Source organism: Bufo gargarizans, chromosome 2, assembly GCF_014858855.1.
Source record: "Bufo gargarizans isolate SCDJY-AF-19 chromosome 2, ASM1485885v1, whole genome shotgun sequence".
Lineage (NCBI taxonomy): Eukaryota > Metazoa > Chordata > Amphibia > Anura > Bufonidae > Bufo > Bufo gargarizans.
In genome coordinates this window covers 679,515,244-679,530,752 of record NC_058081.1, presented here as the reverse complement: position 1 = coordinate 679,530,752, position 15,509 = coordinate 679,515,244, and the positions used below count along the sequence as shown (strand labels likewise).

Sequence of the window (15,509 nt, the reverse complement as noted above, 5' to 3'; positions counted from 1 at the left end):
CCGAATGCTGCAAGCAGTGTTCAAGTGTCCGCCTGCTGAGCGGAGGCTGAACGCCGCCAGACTGATGCATTCTGAGCGGATCCGCGTCCACTCAGAATGCATTAGTGCTGGACGGATGCGTTCGGGGCCGCTTGTGAGCCCCTTCAAACGGAACTCACAAGCGGACACCCGAACGCTAGTGTGAAAGTAGCCTTACAGCGCCATATTCTGACATCCCATAATTTTACTTACCTCTACGGAGCTGTGTGAGAGCTATTTTGTGAGAAAATCTGTATTTTTAATTGATATCATTCTGGGTAATGCATGACTTTTTGAAACGACCAAAAACTGTGAATTGGCCATTTTGATTTTTCTTTTACCATTACACCGTTTAACGTACCAGATAAATACTTTTATATTTAAATTGTTTAGGCATTTGGGGATGCAGCGATACTAAAGATATTTATTATTATTTTTTTCTTTTATAAAATAGGAGTGATTTGAATCTGTATATTTTTAACAGGTTTTTTTTACACTTATTTTAAGAGGACTAGAGGACATTAACATGTGATCATCTGATTTGTTCTCCCACAGACTTCAATGATTTACTACTGCAGACTATAGGAGAACTGCAACCTTCCTATCAAACCTTGCCACGGGAAGGGGCTGATAGGTACTTTGGCAGCCCTCAGAGCCTTCAGAAGACCCTGGGCTGCCATAACACCCAAACGGCTCCTGTGTGCGGGCTGTTCGGACACTAGGAGGGCAGTATTTGGAAGTAGTAAGGTGAGCTTCTGGATGGTCCTCCGCAGCGTTGACTGGCTGAGAGCAGATAATTGATAGATGGATGCATTTTCAGCTGGGTGCCAGGCACAGTTTACAATCTCTATATAGCTGTAGCCCCCTCTATGGCCACCCCATTATTATCCTTGTGTAACGTGCCTCACAACATGAATGCCTAACGCCACAATTAAGTACAATTGGTTTAATGAAAGTGGAGGGAAGGCAGCTGCTGGATGATTCAGAGTAATCCTGGGTTACTGAGACGTTGTCGGCTTATCTAGACATCAGAGTAGTGAGTGTCAGATAAGGAGGCGAATGCAAAAACAATCATATAAAATGGAAAAGTGATACTATGTGGCTCTGCAGAAAGGGCCAAACAAAGGATTCCAGGTGCTTTAATCACATTTTTCATTTATGTTAAATGATAGAATCAAGCCCAGAGATACATGGGTAAAGGCTTTATGCTACGCTTGCTATTCTATACACATAATAAATCAGTTATCGCCCCTTACACAGATGGTGGATATGGCTACCTAAAGCTTGTGTGTAATTATCAAATCAGCAGAGTTTTAGTTTTATATACATATACACACACACTAGGGAGAGTAACAATTATCCACAAGTTAAAGCCGTGAAGGCCACCACTGGGATGACTTCCCATCTTTAAAGGGGTTGTCCCACTACAAACACCTATCCCCTATCCACAGGACAGCAGATAAGAATCTGATCAGTGGGACCCCCATTGATCACACAGGTCCCATTTGAATGGACTAGCGGTCATTGTTGGATCTTAACACTCCATTCAACTGCACGGGACTAAGAAATTATCAACATAGACAGCAGTCCAAGTAAGGCCTCTTTCACACGGGCGTTGCTGGAAAAGGTGCGGGTGCTTTGCGGGAACATGCGCGATTTTTCAGCGCGAGTGCAAAACATTGTAATGCGTTTTGCACTCGCGTGAGAAAAATCGGCATGTTTGATACCCAAACCCGAACTTCTTCACAGAAGTTCGGGCTTGGGATCGGTGTTCTGTAGATTGTATTATTTTCCCTTATAACATGGTTATAAGGGAAAATAATAGCATTCTGAATACAGGGGTTAAAAAAAATTATAAACTCACCTTATTCCACTTGATCGCGCAGCCCGACTTCTCTTCTGTCTTCTTTTTTGCTGTGTGCAGGAAAAGGACCTGTGTTGACGTCACTCCGGTCATCACATGGGCCATCACATGATCCATCACCATGGTAAAAGATCATGTGACGGACCATGTAATGACCGGAGTGACGTCACCACAGGTCCTTTTCCTGCACACAGCAAAAAAGAAGACAGAAGAGATGCCGGGCTGCGCGAGCAAGTGGATTAAGGCGAGTTAAATAATTTTTTATATATTTTTAACCCCTTCAGCGCTATTGTACTATGCATTCTGTATTCAGAATGCTATTATTTTCCCTTATAACCATGTTATAAGGAAAAATAATAATGATCGGGTCTCCATCCCGATCGCCTCCTAGCAACCGTGCGTGAAAATCGCACCGCATCCGCACTTGCTTGCGGATGCTTGCGATTTTCACGCAACCCCATTCATTTCTATGGGGCCTGCGTTACGTGAAAAACGCACAAAGAGGAGCATGCTGCGATTTTCACGCAACGCACAAGTGATGCGTGAAAATCACGGCTCGTGTGCACAGCCCCATAGAAATGAATGGGTCAGGATTCAGTGCGGGTGCAATGCGTTCAACTCACGCATCGCATCCGCGCGGAATACTCACCCGTGTGAAAGGGGCCTAATGGATGTCAGTGCACGTCTGCCCTAGGGTATGGTTCAATGCCCCCAAACAGGATACATTAATATCACAAGCAATGGAGACAGCACTCCTATATGCAAAATTAGTGTCCTTTAATCCAGGTGCGATGTTTCGGCTATACAAAGCTCAAGGAAGGCATTGCTTGTGATTTTGGTTCAACTCTATGGGACTGACGGAGATGGCTGAGCACTTGGCTATCTCAGTCAGTCCCATGGAGATAAATAATGTGGCCGTACGCATGCGTGACTGATGCTCAATACAAATGGGGGAACTCAGGACCCCAATTCTCGAGCTGGTCAAGCCCCCGCCAATCAGACACTTATCCCCTATGAGAAAAAGTGGTGCCAAACACGTGGATTTCAACAAGACCCATTCAGATGAATGGGAAAGGCGCAGACAGTTTTGCAATAAATCTGGCGCAAGTGAAACTCGCCTAACGGGGCTTTCATAGAGGTACACAGGGCTAGCCTTTCTGTTTTGTATGATTCATGTGTTGTTGCATGCTCCATCAGACTCTGTTCTAGTTTTCCACTTTCCTTCTACAGTCAGGTACAAAAATATTGGGACATCAACTCAATTCTAACATTTTTGGCTCTATACACCACCACAATGGATTTGAAATGAAATGAACAAGATGTGCTTTAACTGCAGACTGTCAGCTTTACCTGCACACTGTCAGCTGTAATTTGAGGGCATTTACATCCAAATCAGGTGAACGGTGCAGGAATTACAACATTTTGCATATGTGCCTCCCACTTGTTAAGGGACTAAAAGTAATGGGACAGAATAATCATAAATCAAACTTACACTTTTTAATACTTGGTTGCAAATCCTTTGTAGTCAATTACAGCCTGAAGTCTGGAACGCATAGACATCACCAGACGCTGGGTTTCATCCCTGGTGCTGCTCTGCCAGGCCTCTACTGCAACTGTCTTCAGTTCCTGCTTGTTCTTGGGCATTTTCCCTTCAGTTTTGTCTTCAGCAAGTGAAATGCATGCTCAATCGTATTCAGGTCAGGTGATTGACTTGGCCATTGCATAACATTCCACTTTCCCTTCAAAAGCTCTTTGGTTGCTTTTGCAGTATGCTTTGGGTCATTGTCCATCTGCACTGTGAAGCGCCGTCCAATGAGTTCTGAAGCATTTGGCTGAATATGAGCAGATAATATTGCCCGAAACACTTCAGAATTCATCCTGCTGCTTTTGTCAGCAGTCACATCATCAATAAATACAAGAGAACCAGTTCCATTGGCAGCCATACATGCCCACGCCATGACACTACCACCACCATGCTTCACTGATGAGGTGGTATGCTTAGGATCATGAGCAGTTCCTTTCCTTCTCCATACTCTTCTCTTCCCATCACTCTGGTACAAGTTGATCTTGGTCTCATCTGTCCATAGGATGTTGTTCCAGAACTGTGAAGGCTTTTTTAGAGGTCGTTTGGCAAACTCTAATCTGGACTTCCAGTTTTTGAGGCTCACCAATCGTTTACATCTTGTGGTGAACCCTCTGTATTTACTCTGGTGAAATCTTCTCTTGATTGTTGACTTTGACACACATACACCTACCTCCTGGAGAGTGTTCTTGATCTGGCCAACTGTTGTGAAGGGTGTTTTCTTCACCAGGAAAATAATTCTTCGGTCATCCACCACAGTTGTTTTCCGGGTCTTTTGGTGTTGCTGAGCTCACCGGAGCGTTCCTTCTTTTTAAGAATGTTCCAAACAGTTTTGGCCACGCCTAATGTTTTTGCTATCTCTCTGATGGGTTTGTTTAGTTTTTTCAGCCTAATGATAGCTTGCTGACACTGATAGTGACAGCTCTTTGGATAATGAGGAAATAACACACACCTGGTCATGGAACAGCTGAGAAGTCAATTGTCCCATTACTTTTGGTCCCTTAACAATGGGCGGCACATATGCAAACTGTTGTAATTCCTACACCGTTCACCTGATTTGGATGTAAATACCCTCAAATTAAAGCTGACAGTCTGCAGTTAAAGTACATCTTGTTTGTTTCATTTTAAATCCATTGTGGTGGTGTATAGAGCCAAAAATGTTAGAATTGTGACGATGTCCCAATATTTATGGACCTGATTGTATGTCACAATATCTTTGCACATATGGCAATGCTGCGTACTACAGCCATACAGGCACAGTGCCCATGTGCACAAGCCCTTGTACTTCAGAAGTTTGGAAACTGCAAGATTGACTCAAGGCCGGGTAAGATCTTTCCTTTAACAAAAAAGAAAGCCAGTGTACACAGACTGTGGTAGCACACCAATCCATCTGTACAAAGCCGACATAAAGAGGACATGAGAAACCATTCAGTCAGCACGACCCGCGGCTATGCTAAAGACCTAAGTACATTAAGTACATTGACTGTTACTGGGAGCTTAACAGGTCAATTCATTCCCATACGTCTTACCTCATCACAAGCAGTGCACAATCTGGTTAATGTGGGTAAAGCAGAGGACAATCCTAGCAAAGCTGCACCTTATCAGTGGCTACAGAGTCAGCAAATGTAAATCTGCCCATCTTAGCCATTAATCTTCCCTTACTCTTCAGTCTATTTATACAGTGTGTGAAGAAGTCAAAGATGCCATCAACAAGCTGCTGTTGACAGATCTGCAATTCTTATTCTAGGTCTCTATAAAGTACAAGGCACAGTGAAGTATGTTCAAGAATGCGGGGGGACCCTTGGCTGGACCTGTATGTGTAAAGGTGAAACTTACTTAGGCTACTTTCACACTTGCGTTCGGAGCGGATCCGTCTAGTATCTGCACAGACGCATCCGCACCTATAATGCAAACGCTTAGATCCGTTCAGAATGGATCCGTTTGCATTACCATGTTCATGATAATGCAAACGGATCCGTTTTGACTTTACATTGAAAGTCAATGGGGGACGGATCCGTTTGAAATTTGAGCCATATTGTGTCAACTTCAAACGGATCCGTCCCCATTGACTTACATTGTAAGTCTGGACGGATCCGTTTGCCTCCGCACAGCCAGGCGGACACCCAAACGCTGCAGACTGATGCATTCTGAGCGGATCCGCATCCACTCAGAATGCATTAGGGCTGAACGGATCCGTTCGGGGCCGCTTGTGAGAGCCTTCAAACGGAACTCACAAGCGGAGCCCCGAACGCTAGTGTGAAAGTAGCCTTACCCGATTGCCGCTCTCCCTTATGGGGAGGGAGCACAGTGGAGCATCGCAGGCCGGAAGGAGAATGAGCGGGGAAGCATGTAAGTAAGCTTCCCTTTGCGAGTCCAGTTGCCAAACCCCCCCATACTTGCACAACCCCTTTAAAGGGGCTTTCTGGGAATTAAATATTGATAACCTATACTCAGAATAGGACATTAATATCTGATCGGCTGGGGTCCGACTCCCGGTATGACTGCCAAACAGCAGTCTGAAGGGGCTGCAGAGCTCAGACAAGTGCTGGCACAGCGCCATACATTGTATAGTGGCTGTGCTTGGTATTACAGCTTAGTCCCATTCACTCGAATGGGATTGGGCTTCTGAAAGGCTAGGTCACCAATGGACGTGATGTCAGAGGCTGAGGAAGCGGCTATACTGCTCTAAACCCTTCGTACAGTTGATCGGCAGGGGCGCTGTGAGGTGGACCCTCACTAATTAGATATTGATGGCTTATCCTGAGGATTCACCAATATTTTAAGGGGTATTCCCACTTGGGACACTGATCACATATTGGTAGGATAGTCCATCAATGTCAGAAAGGAGTGGGTTCCATAGATGAGACCTGCACCTATCTCTAGAACGAGGTCCCCTGCAATGAATTATATCCCACCATGCAGCGCATACGTGTGCTCTCTCTTCATTTTGGGGGGCCCGTCCGGGAGATAGAAGCAGGTCCCTTTATGACATGGATGGCATATCCTAGATGGGAATACCCCTTTATGTCCCAGAAAACCAGTTTAATATTCCCTATGGCTCTGTTTATTGGCACTTGAATACCAAATGCCAACATAACGTGTATGGGCACCATTAGGTTTGGTGCCCACTATTATAAGGCTCTTTTTACACCTCGGCTATGCCTTCTTCTCAGCTTTTTCACCTGGGATATACATTTGAATACTTGAAAGTGGTATTTAGATATTTTTTACATGTCATAGAAAAGAACAATACGTGGACGTATTACACAGATGCTAGTCTGGACACATGCAGGCTGTGTAGACAGTCAATGCTTCTCCAAAGTGTAATATCCGGCCATATAGTATATCCATAGTCACTAGTGAATATGGAAACTGCCGCCTAAGCAAAGCATACAGAGGTAATGAGACAGCGAGCCAAGGCTCTCACGTCACCCACGGCAAAGCTAGTTTCTCAGTTTACACCCCAGCGTGTGCAGCAGCGGGGCATGCTTTCCCAATGATGCCGCAATTACGCGTCAGAACGTCTCTATGACCCCGACTCATCATCACAAGGCCCGGTGTAAGCTGTGTATTATTACATATAAATGTGGATTGTACAGCACTAATAGAGCCTACGCAGGATTCCCACCAGAACAGCAGGAGGTGGCGGACATCTGCTTACAGCTACAGCCTCCTGTAAATGTCCCATATAATACACACTACTCACTGCAGCGCTATAAGGAGAAGGTGTCATCATAAAATAACATATTGTTACAAGTTTTTTTATGTCAAACATATTGGGGCAGATTTACCGAGCCTGAAGATGGCGACAGGTTGTCTAGACCTGCAGCAGATGTATCCCAGGGGCTCAGGCTGGTGCAGGGAGAGACGCTTTTCTCTGACTCTATAGCAACTATTGCTCGACAGAATGTTACGGCGGAATTGTGGTGCAAAACATTGCAACTTAGGCCTCAGCCCTTTCCCTGATGAGCCATGCCACTTTTTTCACTAGGCGCAAAAAACACTCTAAACATGGTGCAATTTATTCCAAAATCTACTTGCACTCATATGACTACATGTTTTTGTTTTTTCACATGTCGATATCTACGCTACAATCATCCTAAAATCTTGCAGTTGTCACTCTGATCACTGAACCTCCTGATAGGCTGACACTTTCTGTTCTGTAGAGATCACTTTTCAGCAGGCATCTTATCATCATCACATGCAGGATTACAATGAGAGATAACACCTATATAAAGATAACACATCATTAAACCATTCACAATAGGGGATAGACACAGCTTATATACCCCTCTCCCTGCACAATGACATCTGAACAGGTTACAAAGCATGCCCAAAACACTCTCCCGTAGAAGTCAATAAGTCTTCTCCAGTCTACAATTTTCTATGGTCCATGTGGCTGATGTAAATCTACATTTTAATGCTGCTAACAGCAGCTCAGGCAAAGATGGTTGCCCCTGTACTAATGTACAGAAAATAAAATTGAAACAAAAAAATCTGAAGACAAAAATTAGATAAAAAGAATATGTATTGGTATCTGTCTTAGGCTACTTTCACACTAGCGTTCGGGTGTCCGCTTGTGAGTGCCGTTTGAAGGCTCTCACAAGCGTCCCCGAACGGATCCGTACAGCCCCAATGCATTCTTAGTGGACGCGGATCCGCTCAGAATGCATCAGTCTGGCACCGTTTGTCCTCCGCTCCGCTCAGCAGGCGGACACCTGAACGCTGCTTGCAGCGTTCGGATGTCCGCCTGGCCGTGCGGAGGCAAACGGATCCGTCCAGACTTACAATGTAAGTCAATGGGGACGGATCCGTTTGAAGTTGACACAGTATGGCTCAATTTTCAAACGGATCCGTCCCCCATTGACTTTCAATGTAAAGTCAAAACGGATCCGTTTGCACTATCATGAACTATCATTGCACTATATATTTTTTTTTTGTTCATGGTAATGCAAACAGATCCGTTCTGAACGGAGCCACCGTCTGCATTAATATGAGCGGATCCGTTCAGACGCTAGTGTGAAAGTAGCCTTAATTAGTAAAAAAAAAAACAACAACACATACTTGATACATATTGTTTGAAGAGGTTATTTTAACCCATGATGTACTGTGATGTCATGGATGAGTGACATAATTACCCTACCCACACAGGACAACTGACTGCTTTCTGAGTACACACACTCATAGCAGTGAAAGATGCCAATCATCCTGTGTGGGCGAGGTAATCTGGACTCTTACCCTTTGGGCTCTTTCACACGAGCGGATGCAGTGCGTGGAATCCGCTGCGTGAATGAGAGCCAAGCCCCGCTCCGGACAGCAGAGGCACGGAGCAGTAACATGACTGATCATGCTCCGTGCCTCTCTGTGACCTCTTTACTACAAAATCACAGTGACAACTTTGTCTCACTGTGATTTCGTAGTAAAGAGATCACAGAGAGGCACGGAGCATGATCAGTCATGTTACTGCTCCGTGTCTCTGCTGTCCGGAGCGGGGCTTGGTTGTCATTCACGCAGCGGATTACGCGCACGGCAGCCGCTCATGTGAAAGAGCCCTTTCTCTTAAGAGTCCTCTCAGGATTTAGTCTGCATTTTACTCAGCAATCCTGATCCACATAATTTAACCCTATGTATAACGGTGCTCAGCTTGTCTCCTATTATGCCCTGCTCTCAGATGGGGCAACAGAATCACCAGACATGTTCTCATTAACTTCAAAACAGGCCGTGTCCTTAAAGGGGTCAAAAGGGACAGTACTCCTATATCTTATCTACATTTAGTGTGCAGTTCATTACCAAAGACTGCCGTTTAAGGTGGGGCTGGGGCGTCAATATGTGCTAATGATATTACCAGTCCTTTTAGATACTTGCCCCATTAACCCCTTAGTGACCACTAATACGCCTTTTTACTGACGTAAACAAAGGGGGTTTTAGCTAAACAACTGGCTTTAATCAATCATTACATGTACCTAAAATGGTGCATTAAAAACTATAACTTGTCCTGCAAAAAATAAGACGTCATACAAGTACATTGGTGAAAAAAACTAAAAAGTTATAGTTCTTGGAAGTCGATTTTTTTTTATTCTTGGCTTCCTTCTAAAACCCATCAATTCCTTTAGATTCAGGACATTAAGCAGAAGTGCAGGGATGTTATGCAGATCCAAAGCTGAGAGGTGACATCATAGAACTCAACACACTCATTGACCAATCCATAAATCTAGTTACATCTTCTTAAATCACTTACAGGTAAAGTGGTTCCCAACGTTTCTTTGATGGAGGCTCATCTACATGGCGAATTAGGCGGAATGACCAAGCTCAGTAGTGGTATAACAGTTCAGCTTGTCCTCTCAATGTAGCACATACAACATATCCCCAAATGTATGAGAAACCGTTTACCTGCTATCTTGATGTTCATGTGGTTATCTAGCAGGAGATTTTCGGCCTTCAGATCTCGGTGCACAATATGGTGACTGTGGCAGTACTCCACAGCAGAAAGGATCTGCCAAAACTTCCTCCTTGCTTCTGACTCGCTGAGGCGCCCATGGTTCGCCAAGTAATCTGCAGAGGAAATAATTGAAATACCTTAAAAGGGGTTCTCCAGGAATTAAGAAAATGAAAATACTTAAATATTACTTCATTATTAATATATTACCAAATACCTTTCATTAGTTATAATGGTTCATTTGGTCTGGGGAGCAATCATTAGGAAAAATAAAATGGCCGCCATCCTACTAGTCCACACAAAACCTGTCCCAATTACACAGCAGGACAAGTTAAAGAGCTGCTCATCTTCCTCTCTTACTTGTCAGGGATTATGATCCTGAATACAGTTTAATATGATCTTCAGTTGAATCTCTGTAGGAATGGAGTTCATTAGGAGACATGACGTACAGTGAGCAGGTTGGGATGTAGATAATGAGCAGCAGCACTTGAATGCAGTCTCCATTACCATAGCCCCACATTACCTGTCCTGTCCATCCTGTCTGTACTTCATGTCTCCTCATGAACTCCATTCCTAGAGATTCAGCTGAAGATCTTATCATCTGTATTCAGGATCATAATTGGTGACAAGTAGAGCAGAGAGGAGGATGAGGCAGCTCTTTACCTCAGTGTTGTAAGGTAACTTGTCCTCCTGTGTGATTAGGACAGGTTTTGTGTGTGTGTGCTAATAGGACGGCGGCCAATTTAATTCTCCTAATGATTGCTCCCTGGACAAATTGAACCATTATAGCTGATAAAATGTAATTGGGAATATATTTATACTAAAGTAATATTTCAGTATTTTAATTTTCTTAATTCACGGAGAACCCCTTTAAGTGACGTGAGGCTACACATTCTTAAATAGAATTCATACATGACAGATGATTTCATACTTCACTTCTGTCTCACTAGTAAAGCATGATGGAAAGTATGATGGAATGATGGAAGTATGATGGAAAAGATGATAGACAGATAAATTAGATGGATGGATAGATACATTCAGTCCACCTACAGCCACCACTAGAGGGAGCCAATGAGATTATTGCATACAGTGTTACTACTGACTTTATTGTATACGTAGTAGCCAGTAAACTTAAACACTCCCTCTAGTGGTGGCTGAAGGCAGCATTTTATAATTTACCTCTATTGGAGGACTTTATCATGCACTGCACTCCAGAATTCTGGTATCAAAAAGCTGCAAAAGAGGGCTTTGCGGCTATTTGGACTTGCATTTTTAGACCACTCAAGTTTCATTCATGGTTAGTCTGTGAAGCCGATTTAAGCCAAATTCATCAATTGTGACTTTTTTAAAAAGTGGCAAAATTTGTTGCAATCTCACTCTAGCAAAGAAGTGGTGGAGAAAGTGGAGTAACCTCTTAAAGAGGTTCTAAAGGCTAGAAAAAGATGGGCGATTTCTGCCCAAAAAAAAAAAAAAAAAAAGCACCATGCCTGTCCGCAGGTTGTGTGGTATTACAGCTCAGCCCCACTGACTTCAAAGGAGCTGGGCGGCAATATCAGACACCACTCATGGACTGGTGTGGAGCTGTTTTTGTAATAAAGCAACCATGTTTTACTAATCCTGAACAATTAATTATAAAGTAAAATAAACGTCAAAAACATAATTGAAATAATTTGGAACAAGTTATCGGGGTTAGAACACACGATGCCTTCCATCGCAGAAGCCTTTTTCTGGCAATTTTCCAGGAATACAACAGCTTCTTCATTACAGGAAACCTGACTGATTCACATTCTTATCACAACAGACATTCTGCTAGAAAACTTATTACGGAACATGTTTAAAATATGGGTCGCCTCTTAAAGAGTCATGCTGGGGTCAGAGGCTATCTATTCAATCAAGTCAAACCTACATATGAAATGATTAAGATCTCTTCTGATCCTGCGGCAATCAGAGATAACGCAAATCGAGGCCGAATCTGCCAAGTTATGCAGAAATACAGCAATCTGCAGTTGCGCCGCTAGCAGGATTTGCCTTTCGGGGGCATGGGATACCTGGGTGACAAGGCTTGAGCAGCCATACTGGTTGTCGCAAGCTTCCCAAAAACAAAGAGAAGAATGGAAAAGCTGAAGACCTGTAAGATGGAAATGCTCCTTTACCTGACCCACAAAACATGTGCTGTTGGGAATCTACATGCTGAATGTTTGTGCATATTAAATATTAAATGTTATTACACAGAGTACTGTAACCCATCATTTATTCATGCTCAAAGGCTGTGGACACCTTTGGGTGCAATTTTTTTTATTTATTACTGCATTCTAACCATTTTGGGGTGATTTTTTTTTTCCGATTGGGCTTTATAAAAAATTGTCAACAGTTTTTTTTTTTTTTACAGCTTTCAGCTTCAGTGCATTTGCGGACCAGCAGGCTTACAGCTTCACACTGAATCCGTCAGAGAACTGCTCCATCAGCTGGATCTGTAGCCCTTATCCTTGAACTCCTGACAGCTCATAAACACTCCTAGCTAAATTATCAGTTTAAAAAAAATAAAAAATCTTCATTTTTCAAACCACCACCTGGATCTGAATACCTTTGTAATTGCATGTAGTCCCATCGGCTGTTTTTTCTCCTCTCCCCATGTCAGTAACATTGCTGAGGTGGACGCACATGGTCAGTTCCACCCTTTAACTGTCACAAATCATATCTACTGCTAGACGCTGTCACACGGAGAGAGCTGCAGTAGAAAGGACATGAACACCCCCCCCCCCCCCCAAACTGTCAGCTTGAGCTAAACCTAGAAGACCAATTAGGGATGGAGTACACTGAGTACGGTCGTCAGTCATTTGCACTAACATTTTTACGGTATTCACAGCAATATTTCACGAGTGGCAAGAGGAGCTTTCCTGACATTCAAGGAACCATATGCCAAACTGCACCCAACCCTCAAGGCATGGTAAAGTCACATAGACCCAACATGGCCAGAAAGCAGGACTAATGCCAGTGAGAAAAGCACATGGGGCAAAATTATGAAAACGGCCTCTGTTCCCCCAAAGCAACCAATCACAGCACATCTTTCATTTTTCAAGATTCACAATATAATTCTTATTACTGATGAGGAAATTCTGTAACAACAAATACTAAAATGCTTTATTGACCAAGCTGCTTCTTAAAGGGGTTTTCCGAGATTTCACTACTGATGACCTAGCCAGAGGACGACACCTGGGAATCTGGATCCCCGCCGATTAGCTGTTTGAGAAGGCATCGTAAAAAGCAGTAGCGCTGTGTCCTTCTCTCAGCTTCCCCTAGGCCATGTGATGACACTTTCATCGGTCACGTGGCCTAGGAGCAGCTCAGCTCCATTGAAATGAATGTGGCCGAGTGTGATAACCAAGAACAGCCCCTATACAATGTACAGGGCTGTACATGCTGAACGGGAAGATCTCTGGATCCATGTGAGGTACAGGCTGGTTCTAGTGTTGTCAGAATGTCATGTACTATCATGTCTGATTTTTAGTTTTTATATTAAAGGGGTTATATCATGACTGTTGTAAAAATTGAAGATCAGACATCATATAGTACAGGGATGACCAACCTGCGGCTCTCCAGCTGTTAGAAAACTACAACTCCCACAATGCCCTGCTGCAGACAGATAGCTGTAGGCAGTCTAGGCATGCTGGGAGTTGTAGTTTTGCAACAGCTGGAGAGCCACATCCCTGATATAGTACATGATAATCTCCTAACAAATCTAGAACCAGCCCTGTACCTCACATGGATCCAGAGATCTCCACGATCATTGCTCTTCTAGATTTATATCAAGCTGACCACTCAAGGGGAGTGTCTTTTCTCCTACAGCTCAGGGGGCGTGCCCATGCTCCCCCCTATCACAGCTCAGGGGGCGTGTCCATGCCCCCCTATCACAGCTCAAGGGGCGTGTCCATGCTCCCCCTATCACAGCTCAGGGGGCGTGTCCATGCTCCCCCTATCACAGCTCAGGGGGCGTGTCCATGCTCCCCCTATCACAGCTCAGGGGGCGTGTCCATGCCCCCCTATCACAGCTCAGGGGGCGTGTCCATGCCCCCCTATCACAGCTCAGGGGGCGTGTCCATGCTCCCCCTATCACAGCTCAGGGGGCGTGTCCATGCTCCCCCTATCACAGCTCAGGGGGCGTGTCCATGCTCCCCCTATCACAGCTCAGGGGGCGTGTCCATGCTCCCCCTATCACAGCTCAGGGGGCGTGTCCATGCTCCCCCTATCACAGCTCAGGGGGCGTGTCCATGCTTCCCCCTATCACAGCTCAGGGGGCGTGTCCATGCTCCCCCCTATCACAGCTCAGGGGGCGTGTCCATGCTTCCCCCTATCACAGCTCAGGGGGCGTGTCCATGCTCCCCCTATCACAGCTCAGGGGGCGTGTCCATGCTCCCCCTATCACAGCTCAGGGGGCGTGTCCATGCTCCCCCTATCACAGCTCAGGGGGCGTGTCCATGCCCCCCTATCACAGCTCAGGGGGCGTGTCCATGCTCCCCCTATCACAGCCCTATTGAGCACGTGCAGCCATCTCTGTGAGCAGGTAAAATAAATAAATAAATATATAAAAAAAAACTGTATGTGGCGCTATACAGATACATTTGATTGAATAACTTGGTGGCTATGCTAAATTTTCAATTAAATGCAATAACAAAAGCATTCAAATCCAGGTGATTGTTTAAAAACTGTAGATTTTTTTTTTGTGGGACAACTCCTTTAATCATAGGATAAGCCCATTCTTAAATGGCCGTGGATCCCTTATTTTCTGGAAAACCCAACAACATCCTTATTTCAATGAATACCATGCAATGCCTCATTTCCCCTCTGGAGGAGCTGCAGGGAAGTTACCCACTTGCTGCAGTGTACTCTCTTGGATTACAGCTGAACGTTATAATAAACGTATTTTTGGGAAATCAGTCAAACAAAAAAACAGACGACACCACTCTCTGGAATGTAGACCTGATGCCCAACATCAGTGCTCTCCAGAACAAGGTATAACCATGAGAAACAAGAAATATTTTAGTCTATTTTTTGAGGTGGTCTTGGGTGCACGACAGATGTTATAGAAACAGCAGACGTGACCAAAAGTTTTAATTGGTAAAGGGCCATAGAATTTAACCCTTCCTGACCAGCAGGTTAATTGTTAACCAGTTACAAAAGTAATTAAATATATACACACACACACACATACAGATTTCACCACCAGAAGACAATACATAACTAGGGGGTAACTTATTGGTAGCTTGCTCTAGTTACAACGGTAACTTCTTGCGACTTCTACAGCAATTATGCAATTATCTCTTACCAGGGTAAGGTGGCCCTATAGCCCTCATGTCTCAAATAATGAGGGCCATTAAATAAGACTCCTCTGTGCTAATATTCATGAGACCCGGTTTCTATTCATGATGCATTAATTCTGAGAGAATGGATACTGGCCACAGTCTCACAAAACTTAATTTAGTCCAGGAAGGTGAGAGCTGTGCTCTGAGCAGGTGATGGGTTTTATTTTAATGGATCTTCCAGGTGCATCACAATTTTAGATGAAAATTCAACTTTTTTATTAGATTATTTCTACCAAATGTCAAAATCAA

At 44.1% G+C, this 15,509-nt stretch overlaps 1 protein-coding gene across 1 annotated transcript in view; it reads right to left on the bottom strand.

Annotated features, from left to right (window-relative positions):
- LOC122926298 (serine/threonine-protein kinase SIK2-like) overlaps window positions 1–15,509 on the bottom strand; it is an 87,752-nt gene that overhangs the window by 48,818 nt on the left and 23,425 nt on the right. Inside the window, exon 4 of the mRNA XM_044277668.1 lies at window positions 9,855–10,016. Coding sequence (XP_044133603.1) covers window positions 9,855–10,016 — 162 coding nt within the window. The remainder of the gene's footprint in view (window positions 1–9,854; window positions 10,017–15,509) is intronic.